Source organism: Schistocerca cancellata, chromosome 1, assembly GCF_023864275.1.
Source record: "Schistocerca cancellata isolate TAMUIC-IGC-003103 chromosome 1, iqSchCanc2.1, whole genome shotgun sequence".
Classification (NCBI taxonomy): Eukaryota; Metazoa; Arthropoda; class Insecta; order Orthoptera; family Acrididae; genus Schistocerca; species Schistocerca cancellata.
Genome location: NC_064626.1, coordinates 554,588,181 through 554,604,275, shown reverse-complemented (window position 1 = coordinate 554,604,275; position 16,095 = coordinate 554,588,181). Strand labels below are relative to the sequence as shown.

At 36.9% G+C, this 16,095-nt stretch overlaps 1 protein-coding gene across 3 annotated transcripts in view; it reads left to right on the top strand.

The window, feature by feature from the left end:
- LOC126180574 (phospholipase ABHD3) overlaps positions 1 to 16,095 on the top strand; it is an 87,089-nt gene that overhangs the window by 51,579 nt on the left and 19,415 nt on the right. For 2 of the 3 annotated variants that reach the window (XR_007536689.1, XR_007536688.1), the window contains exon 8: positions 1,761 to 1,993. Coding sequence is in view for 1 of the 3 variants with exons in the window: in XM_049924705.1 (XP_049780662.1) it covers positions 1,761 to 1,963 (203 nt within the window). In the remaining 2 variants the exon portion in view is untranslated. Of the gene's footprint in view, positions 1 to 1,760; positions 5,187 to 16,095 lie in introns of those variants that run through there. The other variant, XM_049924705.1, reaches the window with a different exon arrangement.

The window sequence follows — 16,095 nt, the reverse complement described above, 5'->3', positions numbered from 1 at the left end:
CAACAACAACAACAATAACAACAACATACAAACTTTAAAAAAAGCACTAGAAAATAATGCATACAATTCACTGCTGAAAAGAGTAAAACATAATCACTTAATAGATACAGGAAGCTTTGAGCAGTAGACATACACATAAACGAGAACTGTAACATGGCAGCTCAGCTTAAAAACTTGCATTCTTTATCAGAGCTTATCGAAATCCATGTGTGCACTTGTAAAGGAAGTAAGATGAGGATACAGTGTCCTGTTGATGATGAGCTTATTACAGATGTAGAATGAGCTCAGATTGTGGAAAGATGAGAAGGAAAGTCAGCTGAGCCCTTTTCACTGGAACCATCTCGACATTTACCATAAGCGATATACAGAAATCGCAGAGAATTTGAGTCTGAATGTCTGATGGGAATTTGAACCATTGTCTTCCCTAATGGGAGTCCAATGTCTTAACACTATGCCACCTTGCACAGTATGTAATCACACATATGTATTGTCCTGAAACTGTAGCCCAGCTGTTATGTGATAAGGTACCTATTTTATGCGTAGCAGTACGTCAAAAATAACTACACAGTTTGCAAAATAAAGTTCCAAATTTCTGTTGTTATGGCAGTGCTTTGTTCTTCTCTTGGTCACCTTAGATCTCCAGACTAATCATCAGTGGATTTCTTTTTGTGGGGTTATGTAAAGGACCTTGTTTATGTGCCTCTTTTGCTGGAAGCCTTTTCAGAACTTAAAATACACATTTCTAGTGATACCTTATCAGTGACTCTACACATGCTTCAGAATGTATGGTTTGAAATGCGTTATTGGATTATTACTTAGACAATATCTGTGTGGCTGAGAAGAGTCATGTAGAAAATAGAACACCTATAAAGTATGTAAAACACAATCTGATCTTTCACTTTCTGTGTAAATTTTATTGATGTAACACTATACATTGAAAATAGTTCCACTTATTTGTAATTGCTTTATTCATTTTGAATTTTTTAAGGTGAAAGATGAAAAGATCATGAATAGAGCAAACACTAAATTTTGCTGAATTCCTGAGTAAAAGAGGAAACCTAAATCAAAACAGGAAACTTAAACACTGACACAGCAAGTGTAAATACATTACATCTGTAAAATTAAATGATATTAAAATGTGTATACTAATGTACAGAAATTAATGCCTAGATAAAAATGCCTATGAATGTGAATTGCTGGCAGCATGCGCTATGTCCGTGAGAAATGGGTGAAGAAATCACAATAACTAAATGAAACTTATTGCAGTAGTTTATCAACAAATATAACCAGTTTTCAAAAACATAACATAATTGGATAGATACAAAAGCCTCCCCACCAAGTGGCAGCAGGAACAAACACGCACAAAAATTAAGAAAATTTCCTTAACTTAACAACTTGGTGAGTAGATGTTTTTATCTATCCAATTATAGTACTGCAGTATTTTAACAGATGCTTTTACGTCTTCAGTAAAATAAAATTATAAGGGATAAGTAATCTTCAGACCATTGACAATTTTTTTACTAAATAAAATTAAATTTACATAGTGTAAAGAAATAGCATTGACTGTTTCTGAAATGCTGAAGTACATGTGACTGGTATACTTTTAGAACATAATTTGTGATTTATTATAAAATTTTGTGCATGCATTTTTAATGTTAAACAATTCAGACCATAACTCTGTTTCATCACTGTCTTTATGTGTTACAATAGTTTAGAGCTTTACTGCATCATAGTTCATCTTGTATTCTTTTTTATACCAGCCATTCCTGTGGAGGCAGCAAATAATTCCAAGAATGTTGCTATGGTTATAACTGCACGGGGTGGACACATTGGCTTTTTGGAAGGAATTATGCCAGCTTACCAGACTGAGACACAGTACATGAGCCGTTTGTTTTCACAGTATTTTAGTGCTGTGTTCAGGGAAGAGACAGGATTTTTTAATTTATTGGACAAAGCTGACTGATCATGTTATATTACCACCAAAGATATGTTGGTAAAAATCACGTAATTCTATGCTGCTTCCTTGTTGTTATTTGAAAGTCTATTAAATGCATTTACTAGAGATAGTAATTTATAACTTGAGCTAAAATAATGAAATGTAGCATTTGGTTTTACATTCATGATTTCAGAAGAAACGTGATTACATAGCACGCTTCATTTGGAGGTTTAATCTCGTTTCTTCCACACTATGGCTTTATGACTAAAGAATTAATTTTAAAAGAAATAATTTTGTACTTTTGTGGTTTATGAAAAGATACAGAGGCATATGACGTGCTGCATTTTATGCATTCCCCCTCTCCTTTCTGTGATAGTTTAAGTATGGATTTTTTTATCAGGGCTTGTACAATGTGTTTTAGATGACATTTTTGCCTGGTGTTTTTTGTGTACTCATGTAATTGTTAGTTGTCATGGTTCACATGAAAGTCATAAAATTGTAGTTTCAATTGTTGAACAGAGGAGAAGACATTTACATTGGAAGTAGGGATCAGATTGGTTGTGTCAAATGTGTGTAAGAGCAGTATTAGTAAGTAATGATTTTATCTGTCCACCTCCAAACTGTTGATGTGCCTCACTTGATGACACACATTTTATATTGAACAGTTATAATTTGACTGATCCTGAGCTGTGGTTGTATTGGTGCTACGTTGTGGAAATACCGTTGCACAATGTATGATAAAAAGCTGATGTTGGCTGTAGATGCTCTTCCACTTACATAACTAACCTCTTGCTTCCACTGTGTGTGTGTGTGTGTGTGTGTGTGTGTGTGTGTGTGTGTGTGTGTGTAAATATACATAGACCTATTGCATAAAAGCTCCAGGTGCAAGATTAGTTTCTAACAGAAAGATTGTTTGTGAATTTTGTAAAGATGTGTGACGTTAAATCAAAGTGAACTACTTTGTTTGCTGCAGTATTATCTAAAATATATGTAACATAATTATGTCTACTATAAAACACTGTCTTAGCCACTCTGTCGCATTTTCTTGAGAACTTATCTGTCTTGCCCATTTCGATAATCATTCATTTCCATCTCTGTCCAGCTGTTCTCATTAATGCCAATGTTTTATTTTAATTTTTGTAAGACATTCTGTTTGTACATTGCACAACATTCTGTGTGGATGTTGCACAAATTTGTGCGTACTACTGACAGAAATTTTTTCTTGTCACATTACTTCACTAATTTCAATAACTGTCTGCATTATGGAATGCTTTCAGTAGTCTTGCTTTGAAGTTTCAGGTATATTTGTAGTTCATTCTGGCTGGTGGTCTTGGCACAAGAACATTATTAGTGATTTTTTACAACTAATTTTGATGCAAGATTTTAAATTTTATGTTCCTGCCATTTTGTAAGATACAGTGACTACACATTATTTGCAGATATGTATGTATGTTTGTTTTGTCTTCAGAGTTTATGTGAATGTTAGTAATGATCTACAGCATTAAAAAGTTAATTGGCAATGCTGCACAACACTAATATTATGATAAGATCATTAAAAAACACCTTCAATTACCCTTACATCACTATATACTGTTGACTACTATTATCTGTGTTAGGTGGTAATAGTAGCACTGAATAGTTGTGTATGTCTTCTTGTGTATTAAATTAAGTATTAATGCCTGTCAGTATGGCCAAGAGTTGTATTGTTTTTATTTTTTCACTTTCTCTACTTGTGCTCTTATGTTCTGAACAGTTACTTTTCTTCTCAATTTACCCAAAAGGCATATTACAGTATCAATATTATTGTAGTAACCTACTGATCTGCAGAAAACTTTGTGTAATTGTAGAACATAAGAGTTAAATTATTGCATAGTGATTAAGACACATGTTGTGGTAATCTTGGCATATATGTGATCTGGCCAACGTGGTTTTCCAAAATTGCATTTTTATATAAAATCATATAAAATGTTTCTGACACAGGAGAAGAGCGTAAAAAAATAAAGCATGAAAGAAGTGAAGAAAATCTTTTGTCTTTATTATTTTATGTGTTTTGCCATCATAACACACAACCTTTTTTCCTGCTCTTTTGTTGCATTTAAAGATGTTCAATTTCTTTGTTTTCGCATTTGTTTGTAGCCTCTTTCTTCTGTCGTGTTATGTTTATTTCCTAGTTTTGGTACCTATATATGTTTCATTTTCTTCTTGTACCTCCTGATAAGAACAGATAAATGCTATGGCAATGGATCTCGGAATGGTTATGTCACACAATAATGTTTGCGACTTTCATTATAAAATTCTATGAAAACAGCTTAATATAATTGAATTACAGTTTGTTTACATTTTCTGCAACTCATCTTCTGGTAAGGAAAGATCTGCAAAATTATTTGACCATATTATTTTTCATTGCAAAATTAATAGTCTCTTACTAATTTTCTCAACTCCTAGTTGCAGGAAGGAATTATGTCATGAAATAAGCAACCAGTTGCATAAAAGAAATTTAATTTCTTTACCAGTTTCGGGCACTTAGTGCCCTTCTTCTGGAGGTTATGCCTATTGCAGTATTTGTTAGTGTCAATAATGAAGTACATACAGCAAAAATGCCTTGATCCTAAAAAAAATAGGTGCAGGAGGAATAAGTAATGCAATACTGAACTCATTAATACAATAAGAGAGCTCACAGTTGCCTACAAGTTTTATGCATACACTGTGAACTAAATGTAGGCATCTGAGAGCTCTTATTGTATCACTGGAGTCAGTATTGCATCACTTATTGCTCCTGCAGATATATTTTTAGGACCATAGGATTTTTGCTAAATGGACCATATTATTGACACTCACAAACAATGTGATAGGCATAACTTTCTGAAGAAGGGCACCAAGTGCCCGAAACTGGTAAAGAAATTTCTTTTATGCAACTGGTTGCTTATTATTTCATTATATGATTGACTGATTGATTTATTCATCTGTAGAACACTATATATTGTATGGATGTCATCAAATATTTGTGCCATATTTCTTTTTCATATAAACACAATGTTTTAATTAGTTCTACTTTTCTAATCATATCACAAAATTATTACATGGTGCAATGTTTATGAACATTAAATTACAATCTAAAGTTATTTTAAATATTCACTTTCAGTAAATACAATTGTAGTAAATATTTTTGTAGGCTTTGGCTAAAGGAGTGGGGATCATTTGCATAATTTATTTTTTGTGGCAGTCTGTTGTACAATTTTATTCCATATTATAATACACTATTTTAAGTTTTAGACTTGTTTTTTTTTTTTCTTTTTAAATGTAAATACTGTCTGGATTTAGTGCCATGGTAATGGATTGTGCTGTTTGTGACGTACAGATTAAGATTTTTTCTTATATACATGATGTTTTGGTAGATGTATTCAACAGAACTGTCAGAATTTCTAGCTTTTTGAATAAATCTTTACAGTGTGCCCTGTTACAGCTATTTCTTACTATTCGTACAGCTCTTTTCTATATCTTGAAAATAGTCTGTATGTTCCCAGCACTTGTTTCCCAAAAATATTAGCTCATTACTGAGGATTGAATGCATATATCCAAAGTAGGCTACTTTGCAGCATGAAATGCTGCACACAGGTGCAAGGATTCTTAGGGCATGACTTGCTGAGGATAGCTTCATCCCCAAAAATCTGGTATCAGTTACACAATCTAGAACATCTTTGTTTACTTTCATCATTGGGTTTTTTATGTAGTCAGAAGTTTATGCAGTTTGTCTTTTTCACTATTCTTTAACGACCAGTTGTTGATGTCTCTGAGAGCATCATTTGCTTTTTCTGCTACCTGAATAGAATTTTTGTCTGCAGTCACTAGGGTGCTGTCATTGGCAAATAGTATTTTTTTCTCCATATCTGATATTCTGTGGGAAATTATATATATATATATATATATATATATATATATATATATATATATATATATATATATATATATATATATATATATATATATATATATATATATATATATATATATATATGTGTGTGTGTGTGTGTGGTGTGTGTGCGTGTGCGAGTGTATACCTGTCCTTTTTTCCCCCCTAAGGTAAGTCTTTCCTCTCCCGGGATTGCAATGACTCCTTACCCTCTCCCTTAAAACCCACATCCTTTCGTCTTCCCCTCTCCTTCCCTCTTTCCTGACGAAGCAACCGTTTGTTGCGAAAGCTTGAATTTTGTGTGTTTGTTTGTGTGTCTATTGACCTGCCAGCGCCTTTGTTTGGTAAGTCTCATCATCTTTCTTTTTAGATATATTTTTCCCACGTGGAATGTTTCCCTCTATTATATATAAACAAAAGCGCTGGCAGGTCGATAGACATATATTTTTCCCACGTGGAATGTTTCCCTATATTGGGCCCAATCCTCTTACTTATATATAATAGAAGGAAACATTCCACGAAGGAAAAATATATACCTAAAAACAAAGATGATGTGACTTACCAAATGAAAGTGCTGGCAGGTCGACAGACACACAAACTAACACAATATGTGTGGATGGATATGTGTGTGTGTGCGAGTGAGTACCCGTCCTTTTTTCCCCCTAAGGTAAGTCTTTCCGCTCCCGGGACTGGAATGACTCCTTACCCTCTCCCTTAAAACCCACATCCTTTCGTCTTTCCCTCTCCTTCCCTCTTTCCTGATGAGGCAACAGTTTGTTGCGAAAGCTTGAATTTTGTGTGTATGTTTGTGTTTGTTTGTGTGTCTGTCGACCTGCCAGCACTTTCATTTGGTAAGTCACATCATCTTTGTTTTTATATATATATATATATAGAGGGAAACATTCCACGTGGGAAAAATATATTTAAAAAGAAAGATGATGAGACTTACCAAACAAAAGCGCTGGCAGGTCGATAGACACACAAACATACACACAAAATCTAGCTTTCGCAACCAACGGTTGCCTCGTCAGGAAAGAGGGAAGGAGAAGGAAAGACAAAAGGATATGGGTTTTAAGGGAGAGGGTAAGGAGTCATTCCAATCCCGGGAGCGGAAAGACTTACCTTGGGGGAAAAAAGGACAGGTATACACTCGCGCGCGCACACACACACACACACACACATATACATCCACACATATACAGACACAAGCAGACATATTTCAAGGCAAAGAGTTTGGGCAGAGATGTCAGTCGAGGCGGAATTGCAGAGGCAAAGATGTTGTTGAATGACAGGTGAGGTATGAGTGGCGGCAACTTGAAATTAGCGGAGATTGAGGCCTGGTGGATAACGGGAAGAGAGGATATATTGAAGGGCAAGTTCCCATCTCCAGAGTTCGGACAGGTTGGTGTTAGTGGGAAGTATCCAGATAACCCGGACGGTGTAACACTGTGCCAAGATGTGCTGGCCGTGCACCAAGGCATGTTTAGCCACAGGGTGATCCTCATTACCAACAAACACTGTCTGCCTGTGTCCATTCATGCGAATGGACAGTTTGTTGCTGGTCATTCCCACATAGAACGCTTCACAGTGTAGGCAGGTCAGTTGGTAAATCACGTGGGTGCTTTCACACGTGGCTCTGCCTTTGATCGTGTACACCTTCCGGGTTACAGGACTGGAATAGGTGGTGGTGGGAGGGTGCATGGGACAGGTTTTACACCGGGGACGGTTACAGGGATAGGAGCCAGAGGGTAGGGAAGGTGGTTTGGGGATTTCATAGGGATGAACTAAGAGGTTACGAAGGTTAGGTGGACGGCGGAAAGACACTCTTGGTGGAGTGGGGAGGATTTCATGAAGGATGGATCTCATTTCAGGGCAGGATTTGAGGAAGTCGTATCCCTGCTGGAGAGCCACATTCAGAATCTGATCCAGTCCCGGAAAGTATCCTGTCACAAGTGGAGCACTTTTGGGGTTCTTCTGTGGGGGGGTTCCGGGTTTGAGGAGATGAGGAAGTGGCTCTGGTTATTTGCTTCTGTACCAGGTCGGGAGGGTAGTTACGGGATGCAAAAGCTGTTTTCAGGTTGTTGGTGTAATGGTTCAAGGATTCCGGACTGGAGCAGATTCGTTTGCCACGAAGACCTAGGCTGTAGGGAAGGGACCGTTTGATGTGGAATGGGTGGCAGCTGTCATAATGGAGGTACTGTTGCTTGTTGGTGGGTTTGATGTGGACGGACGTGTGAAGCTGGCCATTGGACCTCACCTGTCTTTCAACATCATCTTTGCCTCTGTACTTCCGTCCCGACTGACATCTCTGCTCAAACTCTTTGCCTTTACAAATGTCTGCTTGTGTCTTGTATGTGTGGATGGATATGTGTGTGTGTGCGAGTGTATACCTGTCCTTTTTTCCCCCTAAGGTAAGTCTTTCTGCTCCCGGGATTGGAATGACTCCTTACCCTCTCCCTTAAAACCCATATCCTTTTGTCTTTCCTTCTCCTTCCCTCTTTCCTGACGAGGCAACCGTTGGTTGCGAAAGCTAGATTTTGTGTGTGTGTTTGTGTTTGTTTGTGTGTCTATCGACCTGCCAGCGCTTTTGTTTGGTAAGTCTCATCATCTTTCTTTTTAAATATATATATATATATGGTTATAATAGAAGGAAACATTCCACGAAGGAAAAATATATCTAAAAACAAAGATGATGTGACTTACCAAATGAAAGTGCTGGCAGGTCGACAGACACACAAACGAACACAAACATACACACAATACACAGACATAATATGTCTGCTTGTGTCTGTATATGTGTGGATGGATATGTGTGTGTGTATGCGCGAGTGTGTGCCCATCCTTTTTTCCCCCTAAGGTAAGTCTTTCCGCTCCCGGGATTGGAATGACTCCTTACCCTCTCCCTTAAAACCCATATCCTTTTGTCTTTCCTTCTCCTTCCCTCTTTCCTGACGAGGCAACCGTTGGTTGCGAAAGCTAGATTTTGTGTGTATGTTTGTGTTTGTTTGTGTGTCTATCGACCTGCCAGCGCTTTTGTTTGGCAAGTCTCATCATCTTTCTTTTTATATATATATATATATATATATATATATATATATATATATATATATGAGGATTGGGCCCAATATACTTTCCTGGGGATGCCTATGTTAACATATTTCGGATCTGATAAATATTTTACTACTAGTCTTTTAGGAATATGTGAGATTTCAACTCTTTGCATCCATTTTTCCAAATATGACTTAAACCAATTCTGAGCCATACCCCTTATTCCTAATATTTCTAATTTGTGTAGTAAAATTTTGTAGTCAGCTGTGTCGAAATCCTTTGATAGATAAAAAAAAAAATATGCCTGTTGCATTCTTGACTTGTCTAGTGCTTCAAGTACAACTTTAGTAAACTGTGCTACAGCTGACTGTGTACTTCTTGTGGGCCTGAAAGTGAATTTTTCATTCCATAAAAGGTTGTATTTATTCAAGTACTTCCATAGCTTTTTTCATTATGCTTTCTATTGTTTTGGAAATACAAAATAATAAAGAAATTGATCTCTGGTATTATACATTTTCTAGATCACCATTTTTTAGTATTGGTATTACCTTTGCCTGGGAATTCGGGAAAACAGCCAGATCTGAAATATTCATTAATTATTATTGTTAGAGGGGTTTTTATGTTGTTTATACACTTCTTAATGACACTTACTGGGATCTCATCTAACCCTGTGGATTTTTTATTGTTTAATTGGTGTATTACCAGTGACACCTCTTTCTCTGTTGTTGGAATGAGCACCATTGAGTGTGGTGGCTAGTCCTGGTGATGTAGAACATATGTTTTGATCCAATATTTGCTGTCTCTTGTTTGATTATGTTCCAGATATCTTTGCTTTTGCTATCTGCCACCATTAATGTTTCACTGTTTACAAGCTTTTTTTGCAGCTACCAATACCTTTCTTTAAGTTCTTCTGTATTTTTTGTAAAATTATGTAAAGGCTGGATCATTCTGGTTATTTTTGACAGATGCGAGATACAATTGCGGAAGATGGATAAAATCCTAGAAAGAAATTAATTAACTTACACACAGAAGAACTGGTTTCAATTGCATATTACACTATACAAGTGAAACTACTCCTTTCAGCTTTTGAGTCTTTACTGTTTGACATTACGCATCAAATTGAACTACTTCATACGTAAAACACAGAACTCATATTGAGAAGAAATGTTATGAATAAATTAGTTTTGATTTATGATTAGGTTTGTCTCCTCACCAACTTATTGAAGCTATGCTGTCTTCGAAATTTTTGTTGGCATTCGTGTATTAGTGCTCCTGTATGTTCCATACACCAGGCTCTCAAATATTTATAATGTGTGAAACAAATATAAAACCTATTATTTAAGTAGCAAAATATATAATTACTTCCAATGTTAGCCACGCTGTATCTGCTGAGCAGCCAGAAAGCCCTAAAAAGTTATGCTCCTATGTAAGATCTGTCACTGGAACAAAGATGTGTGTCCAAATGCTTGTTGACCAAGATGGCACCGAAATGGAAGATGATAAAATGAAGGCTAAATGACTAATTTCTGCATTACAAAACATCTACACCAAAGAATAACAAAGAATGTTTCCTCATTAGAGCTTAATATACATGTGATAATGACAGACATAAAATAGTGAGCATGAAACTGAAAAACAGATCAAATCACTTTATAGAAAAAAGGCTGCAGATTGAAGAATCTGATGGGGAGTCTTAGATCCTACATTCAAAAACTGGTCCATCTTGCAGCATCTCCTATGGAGATGGTGCTGTGGTGAGACACTCGTCTCATATCTGGGACGAGGATAATTCAGATTCCCCTATGGATATCCAGATTAATGTTTTCCAATATTTCCCTTAATCTCTCAAGGCAAATGTTAGGATGGTTCTTTTGAAGAGCACACAGTTGGTTTCCTTCCCAAATATGAGTTTGCATTTCACTAATGAGATATTAAAACCAGTCTTCTTTTTCTCTGGCATTAATTTACCATAGAGATCTGGAACAACAGAGCATGACATATGACTGAGTAAAGCTGCAGTTTGTTTCAGCCTGTAAGACAGGTCTCAAGGCTGGCACCCACAACTATAGACCTGTCTCACTGATGTCAGTTTCTGGCATAATTATGGAACACATACGCCAACTTTTATGGAGGTTAAAAAACTCCTACATAGACAATTTCCACGAGCACAAACTGTGAAACATGGCCTGTTCTTTTCCTTCATGAGATCCAGAAGGCTGTAGAGAGCAGAGTTAGGGCTGATGTGTTGCTTGACTATCAGAAAGCTTTTGGTAACAATTCAGCACTGTCACTAGGTAAACAAAATGAAATGAAATCTGCACCATCACTTTGTCAACATGTGTGTATAGAATATCTAAACAGATTTACAGTTAGACTGAAGACTTGTTACCAAACTGAACTCGATATGTTGTTCCCAGCGGGAGACATTATCAGAAGCAAAGGTAACATGTGGAACACCTAGAGGTAAGGCTAGATATGTCTGCTGCAGTTCTCATTATACATAAATGACTTGATGGATAAGTCTGTAGGACATGAAGCTATAAACAAACAATGCAGTTGTTTATGGGTTGGTGGCATTGTAAAAAACTTTTACAAATTGTAGGAGTGCTCAAAAATCATCAGCACTTGATGCAGAGATTGGCAACTGATTCCAAACATAAATAACTGTAATATAATGTAAGTAAACAATGTATATGAAGAATCCTAAGGAAATATATTGTTCCGTGGTCTGGACACTTACCCCAATTTGAGTTAACAGAACAGACAGAAAAGCTTCAAATAAGAGCTGTACAATTTGTCGCTCATATGTTTTGGCAATGAGTGTCTCACAGAAATGTCCAACAAACTGCAGTAGGAGACATTGTATGCATTGTGGGAGTCTTCCAAAACTTGGTGTGTGTTACACAATTACAAATTAACAGCATTTTCTAATTTGTAATTTTGTGTTACTTGTCCCTTTCCACACTTCACACACAGCTAATAGGATATATTCTCAGAGTCATCTGATATAAACTTCAGTGATATCTTGTGAGCACTCACTAGAATATTTTTATCCCAGAAAAGGGCAGACTGACCTGCAGTGTCAGTTGCAAACTTCGTGAATGCCATTCTTCAGGTGTCTTTAAATTCTGACTCTGCCATCCCAGAACATATATTCCATGAGAAATGTGTTGTTGACAATAGGGACTCTTTCATCAGAAACTACAACATTCATTCAGTGAACACTGGGTGGAAAAACATTATACACTTCGGTAACACTTTTTTAAGCATTATATAAAAAAGTGTGCACTATTCAGCAGGTTTCATTTTCAGTAGGCTTTAGCATAACTGAAATGAATGAGTGATTAACCCCAAGTATTCAAATTCTTCAAGTTAAAAGGTTTCCTTGAGACACACTTTTACCATTCTGTACACCAGTTCCTCACAGTAGTTGAGAACTTTCCTTTTCCATGTTGTAGTAGTCTCTCTCTCTCTCTCTCTCTCTCTCTCACACACACACACACACACACACACACACACACACACACACACACACACACACAGAGTCTTGTTCGATAAGTAACTTTGGCAGTGTGTAAACAAAAGTACATTGTCAAGGATTTCATTTGTGCATCTGTAATCTGCTCAAAGTTTCTTTTTTAGAAACCCAGCACACAGAATTACTTTGAGAGACATAGTTTTATAAACCTTTATTCTTGCGTAATGTCTAATAGTGTTCTTTAGCTTCCAGAGCCAATACTGCAATAGTTTCTAATTTTTTTTGGTTCCTTGTCAATACCTTTATCAGTATCATGGCTGACTTCACATCCCTGATAGTTGAAGAATGGTACGAGTCCCTAATAGTGTTATCTAAGATGATTTTAGTTTTTAGGTGATAATCACCTCAGAAATTTTATAAATGTTAAGAGTGTATTCTTTACACACACGATTTACGCAGGCCAGTGCTTGTTGTCAGCCATCTCCATTTCTTGGAGAACAGAGGCACCATCAACAGGAGAATAGAGTGTGATTATAATTGAACTTTCACTATTTAAGAAGGCCCCAATGAAAAACGAATAATCGGAGGAAGATGAAACTTTGTGGAAAGATGTGAGGACATAAACTTCTAAACTAAACTCCACCCCAACAGGCCATGATGGCCCAAAGGTACTGACTGGCCACTGTGTCATCCTTGGCTCATAGGCATCTTCACTGGATGCGGATGTGGAGGGGCGTGTGGTCAGTACACCACTCTCCCGGCCGTATGTCAGTTTCTGCAACCAGAGCCGCTGCTTCTCAGTCAAGTAGCTCCTCGGTTTGCCTCATAAGGGCTGAGTGCACCCTGCTTGCCAACAGCGCTCGGCAGACCGGATGGTCACTCATCCAAGTGTTAGCCCAGCCCGACAGCTCTTAACTTCTGTGATATTATGGGAACCAGTATTACCACAGCGGCAAGGCTGTTGGCTCATTTGAGGACATGCGGTAGAGAAATAACAAATAACCCATTAAAAGAAAGACATTTTAATTTGCACATGAGAAAGTAACAATTTATAATTGCACGCTATGTTCCAGATTATAAATGTTGCTCACTGTTAAGTCTGTTCAGATGCCATTTCACAATCATTTGCAGCATTTCCGAATGGACCATGGAATGTTCAGCTGTCATGACACTGTTCATGAATTGCTTGAAGATCACACACTGCGTCCAGCATCTCGCCCACAGCAACAATAAACTTCTTCAATAATCTATGGTGCAATTGGCCACCGACCTCCCCCCAGGAGCTATTCAAAAATTATCAATTCGAAATTCTGAATCATAGTCTATACTTGTGTTTTTCTTTTGCTCCATGGCAATCTTTCTTTTATTTTAGTATCTAATGAATATTGAATCAAAGTTCCCATGTGCAATTGTCATTATGTTTTAAAATTTTGCATTTTGTTTTGTAATGGTGTGAGAAGAGGACCTCTCCCTATGCCTTTAATGCATTGGTTCTCATGATGAGCAGCAGCATAATTTCTGTTGACCCGTCTGCCAACAGCAAAATGTGTCAAAGGCGTTAGGATGAAGACTATGCAATACGTCACAACAATCTGCTTCCGATGGGCGTGACGTCACAACGGTTAACATTAGGTTTGTTTGAACAGTTGCCAGTGGGCTTTTGCGCATGCACAGTTGAGTCGTGCATGAACAATATCTTCTTCCGCTTTTGGGTACTTGAAGTGCGGCTGTTAAGCTGTATCCAAGGTAAACTACCCATTACATACGAGCTGTGTCAGCAGTACCAACAAGCAGCGGATGCTACCCAGAAACATTTTTCTTGCGCACCCGAGCTGCCAGATAGCGCAGAGCAATCTGAGTTGTGAGGGGTAGTCTCCACATGAACCGCGCTTACATTAAGTGATTTTACCATTTCTGATTGGTTTACAGCTCTCAAGAACTAAACGGATTTCTGTAGCTGGAAGCTATAAAGTGAATTAAAATATTCACATAATTATGGAAGGATAAAATATGTTATTAGTTTCAGTTTTCTGAGTTTATTTTATTTCCAGGCTTTTGGCACTCAGGTATTGCCTTGCAGAACAATGAAGTTATTTTTGTCAATTTGCTAAAAAAATTGCTTTAATTAATCTTTTCCGCAGAGGCAATCAATTTATTTGAAACATTATTGACTAGTGTCAACTGTTTGTGGAATTTCAAGTGCACAGTGTTATCTTTTGGGATGTATGCCATTATGGCATAATAAACAACTAAACATCAGATAATACAGTACTGGTACTGTAAGAAAATTTGCATTCAGAAAACCACACTGAAAAGTTTAATACAAAATTGGGTCCCACTTCTTTCTAAATCTGGACATACGAATGTGCTCAACCTCTGATGTCCGGTTTCGTTTATGACTACTGTGTCTTAATGCCATATACGCACGAACACAGTAACGCCGTTTCTTGGCGCTCTCTAACAACTGCTGAAACAAATTCTAACAGGTCGTGGGAAAATATTGCAATTGGTCATTTGAAAAGCTTTATTTTAAACGTATGTTTCATTCTACGCAATACGAGTTATGTTACATGTGGGAAAGTGTTTTGAATTTCTTAAATCACAGAGCGTTTGATTTTATTTCAAAGCTTTACACTTTGAGGGCCAGCCACTTAGAATTTCGAGCCCAGAAGACCAGACATTTACGTCATTACTTAAAATTTTACTGGCACATTTGCATGATGTATTGAAGTAACACACGCAGAAAAGACAAATGGCTCTGAGCACTATGCAACTTAACTTCTGAGGTCATCAGTCGCCTAGAACTTAGAACTAATTAAACCTAACTAAGTTTTAGAGATTTATATATGCAATTCTGCATGTTGTGTATGTCTTGTTCTATTTGACTAATAAATCACTCACAAGAATTCTGTTGTCTTATTGTATGTGTGACTTTTTTAGTGCAAACAATTGTAAAATGGCAATAGTTATATCCATATGTAAGTCTTGAAACTCATGTCTTGTCAGTTTTTTTGGCTCGGCTCAGTTTCTTTACTGCCTCTATCTTATATCAATGGAAACTCCACACTGGAGTTCCAACAATATTAGGAAAAGGATAGATTACTAATCTCCATCAAGATGACATGTTGAGTTGCAGACAGGCACGACAAAAAGACTGTTACACATTTATCTTTTGGCCAAAGCCTTCTTCAGAAAAGAAAAACACACACATTCATAAAAGCAAGTAAACCTCGCGCACATCTCCAGTAGCTCGGAGAGACATTGATCTTTTAACCGTGCTAATGATGATGTGTTAATTTGACTGTGAAACCTGTAATGTTATTAAAAGAACCGTACTACTAAAAATTCTTCCACCTTTATTGCAGTGGCCTGCTGTTGGCCGTCTAATGTCTGTAGCTTACCCTAGTATTCCAGATACCTTCCAAAACTTTTGATTCAACAAAATCTCCTTGTGTACCTCACACTACTTGAAATTCAATTACAGCTTATAATGAGACACACAATTAAGGAAAATATTACCTGTTATGTGGTGTTTATCAGCTTATCAGAAAGATCTCATCAGTGTTATTTAGCAGTACTAGTGGGGGTTGACTGTTACTAAAATTCTTCACGTCACTGGCAACATATGCTATCACTTTCCACAATACAAGAATGTTAAATATTGACGCATTATATATTCTATTTGAGGCTGAAATCAAGTAGAACTGTATCAAGGAGTTTGTA